This window comes from Chaetura pelagica, unplaced genomic scaffold (genome assembly GCF_000747805.2).
Source record: "Chaetura pelagica isolate M959 unplaced genomic scaffold, ChaPel_1.0 scaffold311, whole genome shotgun sequence".
Classification (NCBI taxonomy): domain Eukaryota; kingdom Metazoa; phylum Chordata; class Aves; order Apodiformes; family Apodidae; genus Chaetura; species Chaetura pelagica.
In genome coordinates, this window is record NW_009952152.1 from 224,457 (window position 1) to 228,198 (window position 3,742).

General features: G+C 58.6%; 1 protein-coding gene across 1 annotated transcript in view; it reads right to left on the reverse strand.

The window, feature by feature from the left end:
• Positions 1-2,790, reverse strand: part of SRCIN1 (SRC kinase signaling inhibitor 1) — a gene marked incomplete at its 5' end in the record, with an annotated part of 22,124 nt that extends 19,334 nt beyond the window's left edge. The window contains 4 exons of the mRNA XM_010007009.1: positions 544-1,373; positions 1,798-1,891; positions 2,097-2,295; positions 2,598-2,790. Of these exons, the coding sequence (XP_010005311.1) occupies positions 544-1,373; positions 1,798-1,891; positions 2,097-2,295; positions 2,598-2,790 (1,316 nt within the window). The remainder of the gene's footprint in view (positions 1-543; positions 1,374-1,797; positions 1,892-2,096; positions 2,296-2,597) is intronic.
• Between the last annotated feature and the right edge of the window lie 952 nt (positions 2,791-3,742).

Sequence of the window (3,742 nt, forward strand, 5' to 3'; positions counted from 1 at the left end):
CCCCACGGACACCCTCACTGTCCTGGTCTCACCCACACCCACCCATCGGGTCCCTGCAAGTCCCAGGAGGGACATCGGGGAGGGGTCAGAGCTGTTGTCACCAGCAACATCAACCCCCTGCATTCCAGCTCTCTTCTTCAAAGTGTGGTGAGAGCCTGGCCCAGGGTGCCCAGGGAAGCTGTGGCTGCCCCATCCCTGGCAGTGTTGAAGGGCAGGTTGGATGGGTCTTGGAGCAGCCTGGGCTGGTGGGAGGTGTCCCTGCCCATGGCAGTTGTGGGATTGGATGATCTTGAAGGTCCCTTCTGACTCAAACCACCCTGTGATTCCATGGTTCTTGTCTCCAGCTACCCCCAGCTTCTCCCCTCAGTCCCACACGATTTGGTGCTTCATTCCCCACCCCAGCACCTCCGACATGGCAGCAACGGGGCAAAGCCTTCCTCTGCTCATCCTCTGCTCATCCTCTGCTCATCCTCTGCTCTTCTGCCTCCCAACCTGCACCGAGCAGAAAATCTCACACCTTTGGGGCCATTTTTCCCTTCTCACCTCGTTTCCGTGTCCTTGGCTGGTCCAGGGGAGCCGAACCCCGAGAGCGGGCGATCGCCGGGGCCGGGAAAGAGCTCGGGGGGGCCAGAGGAGCTGGGGTTCCGTGGCTTGTTGACAGGGCTCTCCATGAAGACGGAGGAGCAGGAGTCCTTGCGGAAGGACTGACGGACGGGCGAGGAGCGGCTGGGGGGGCCCGAGTAGGGGCTGTGGGGGCCCTGGCCCTGCTGCACGTCCACCAGGCGGCCATCAGCCATCTTCTGAGGGGAGGAGGGGGGCATGCGGAACCCCAGGCCGGGCCCGTACGTGTCGCTGTAGATGGGAGCATTGGGTTTGTACAGACTGTCCTCTAGTTCCGTCTGCAGGGCGGCCGCCGAGTAGGTGCTGAGCGAGCGCACGGAGCCCCGCTTGTACAGCCCCCCCGAGTAGCCAAAAGGGTCTCCCATGCCCGCCAGGGACTGGGTGGAGGTGATGCTGAGCCGGCCCTCGTGCACCATGCCGTAGGGATCAGCGTACAGCCCCTCGTTCTTCATCAGCACCACGTTCTTCCCGGCCAGGTCTTCATCTGGTTTGACATCCCGACGCTCCAGGATGGCGCTGGGGCTGGGAGAGACCCCCGGGGCAGGTGGGAGGTTGGAGAGACGCTCGCTGTGGTGGACGGGGCTGCCGGCGTAGGAGGGCGGGCGGCCCCCGCTGTAGGACATGCGGGAACGGGACGGGGAGGAGGACTGGAGCACTGGGGGAGGGGAGCCCGAGGCCAGGTGGGAGGCTGGAGACATGTTGTTCAGGCGACGGGTGGGAGAGGACTCCCTGGAGGTGTACACCATCTCCCTCTGTGGAAAGAGGTGGGGTGGGGGTCAGCACGGTGGCCCCATGGGCTGGATCCTGCCCTGGCTCTGCCTGGATGGGACCTGCCTCCCTGCAGCCCTCCAAGGAGCAAGGTCTGCAGCTCCTGTGTCTTCACCCAGCCTTGGCAAACAGCAGCTCCCTCATTCCCATCCAGGAACGGGATGATTTATTCTGATGAATCCCCTAATTATCATGTTTATTACCCTGCTGTGACGCCCCAAACATCCATTGTCTTAAAGTAACACTTAACAACTCTGAAACCAGGCAAGACGAATTGTGGTCATTACTCCATCCACAAACACACACAATTACCAGTCCCAGTCTCCATCGCCTCCCCTCTTTGCTGGTCCCAGCGCCCCAGGGCACCCACACCACAGGTTCTCCCCACAACACTGTGTCCCCCCTTACCCTCAGGTCACCGTTGGTGATGTGTGAGGCTGGGAACGAGGCGTAGAGAGGCTCTTTCCGGTAGATTTTAATGATACTTCTGTCCTGGATGTCACTGAAAGGAGATGAAGACCCATGAGCATCCCAGACAAGCAGAGCCATGAGCATCCAGGTCAACCACCAAGCCCCCAGCAAGTCCTAGCCCCAGGACTGCACCCACACCCACCCTTCTGCTTCCATCCTATTGATTTCCCAGCTCATGATGCTCTCAAAGAAAGGGGAATCCATCCGTGGTGGATTCCTGAGCACCCTGCCCTCACCGGACGTCCTCCAGCTCGTAGAAGACGTTGCGTGACTCGTCCTTGATGAGGATGGCAGTGTTGGGAGACTTCAGCATCCCCATGGTGAGCTTCTGGGGGAACATGTGGACAATGAGGGCGTGCAGGGTGTCCATGCTGCTGATCTCGTGGGTGATGTGGACGCGCCTCGTCTCATCCCCAAACTGTAGGAAAAGGACCCCTGGAAGCAGAGGGAGCAGAAAGCGGTGAGATGTGCATCTCCACCCAAAGCTGAAGACATGCTCAGGCCACCAACACAGGTTTCTCCACCTTCTTGGAGGTCTCTGTGCCCAACTGAGGACTCAGGGACCTCTGGGCACCCAATCTCACCCTGCAGCAGCAAGGCTGAAGGCTTCTCGTCCCCCTCACCCTGTGCAGCACCTCCTGCTCCTCCTGGGGCGATTTGGGCAGATCCAAACCAACCCCACACCCGGCCCGTGGCAGCATCTGCCCATCCCAGGGGGTGCTGAGCCCCAGGGGTACCTGGTGAGCGCAGCTTGGTCTGGCTGGTGGAGCGGGACAAGGGCAGGCTCTGCCGGAACCGGTTCATCCTGTTGAAGCCCAGGGGCAGCTCCGCTTCCGACATGGTTTCCAGGGACTCAGCCGAGGCAAAGGAGAGTTTGGCTTGATCGGCCAAGCCAGGCTGGGAGCCCTGGGAGTGTCGGGAGCTCCTTGTCTGGAAGGGGAGAAGGGAGAAGTCAGAGGAGAGCTGCACTGGGTTCCCTGTGCTACTCCCACGTTTTCTCCAGAGCCCAGAGCTTGGGTGAGGCTGAGCTGCATCCAGGGATGCTCAGTCCCAGCACACGGATGTGGCTCAGATCCAGCACCAGCTCCAGGCCTCCCCATCTCCTGCTCTAACCACGTACAACCATTCACAGTCCCCTCACCTCCTGCCACTCTCTCACATTTCCCACTTCAGGCTCCCCCCACTCTGCATTTCAAAGCCTCCCCGAGCCATTCTGGGTGCCTTTGAGCTCCCTCACCAGCCACACACTGGAAATAAAACCAGCTGGTGACAGAGCCAGGGCTCGCATGCAAGCTCTGGAATAACCTTAGCAATTACAGGAGGTTACACATCCATTACACCAATGAACCAGCTCCTGGGGAACATAAATGCCCAGCTTCTTCTGGAAGCAAAGCAGCAGCAAGGTTTATGGCTGCCTGAGCCAGGGGAAGGTAATGGGCTGGGGTTTAGAGCAGTAAAAATTTAATATGCCAGGAGTCCAATTTCACATGGCCAAGCGTAATTCCACTGCCTGAAAGTTCAGGCTCCAGGCAGGGGCTTTCTGCACAAACATCTCCAGCCACACAGCCAGGTCCTCTTGTCAGAGGTGCCCGCAGTGAACGTCGCCTGTCACCGCCCCAAAGGCCCAGGCTTGATTTTCCAGACACACGTTGAACGCTGGCAAATCAAACAGAGAGAACAAACAGCTCCTGGGGTGTGGAAAAGGCAGCATGGAAGGGAGCACAGCTCTATTTTAAGACCAAAAAAAATAAATAAAAAAGAAAGAAAAATCAATAGGAAACGCTAACAGCCATCATCATCATTTAAATTAGACATTAATTGGAAGATTTAATTAATCCTGCGGGGCGGGGTTTTCTAGGACTTGAAATGGTCTCGCTGTAGC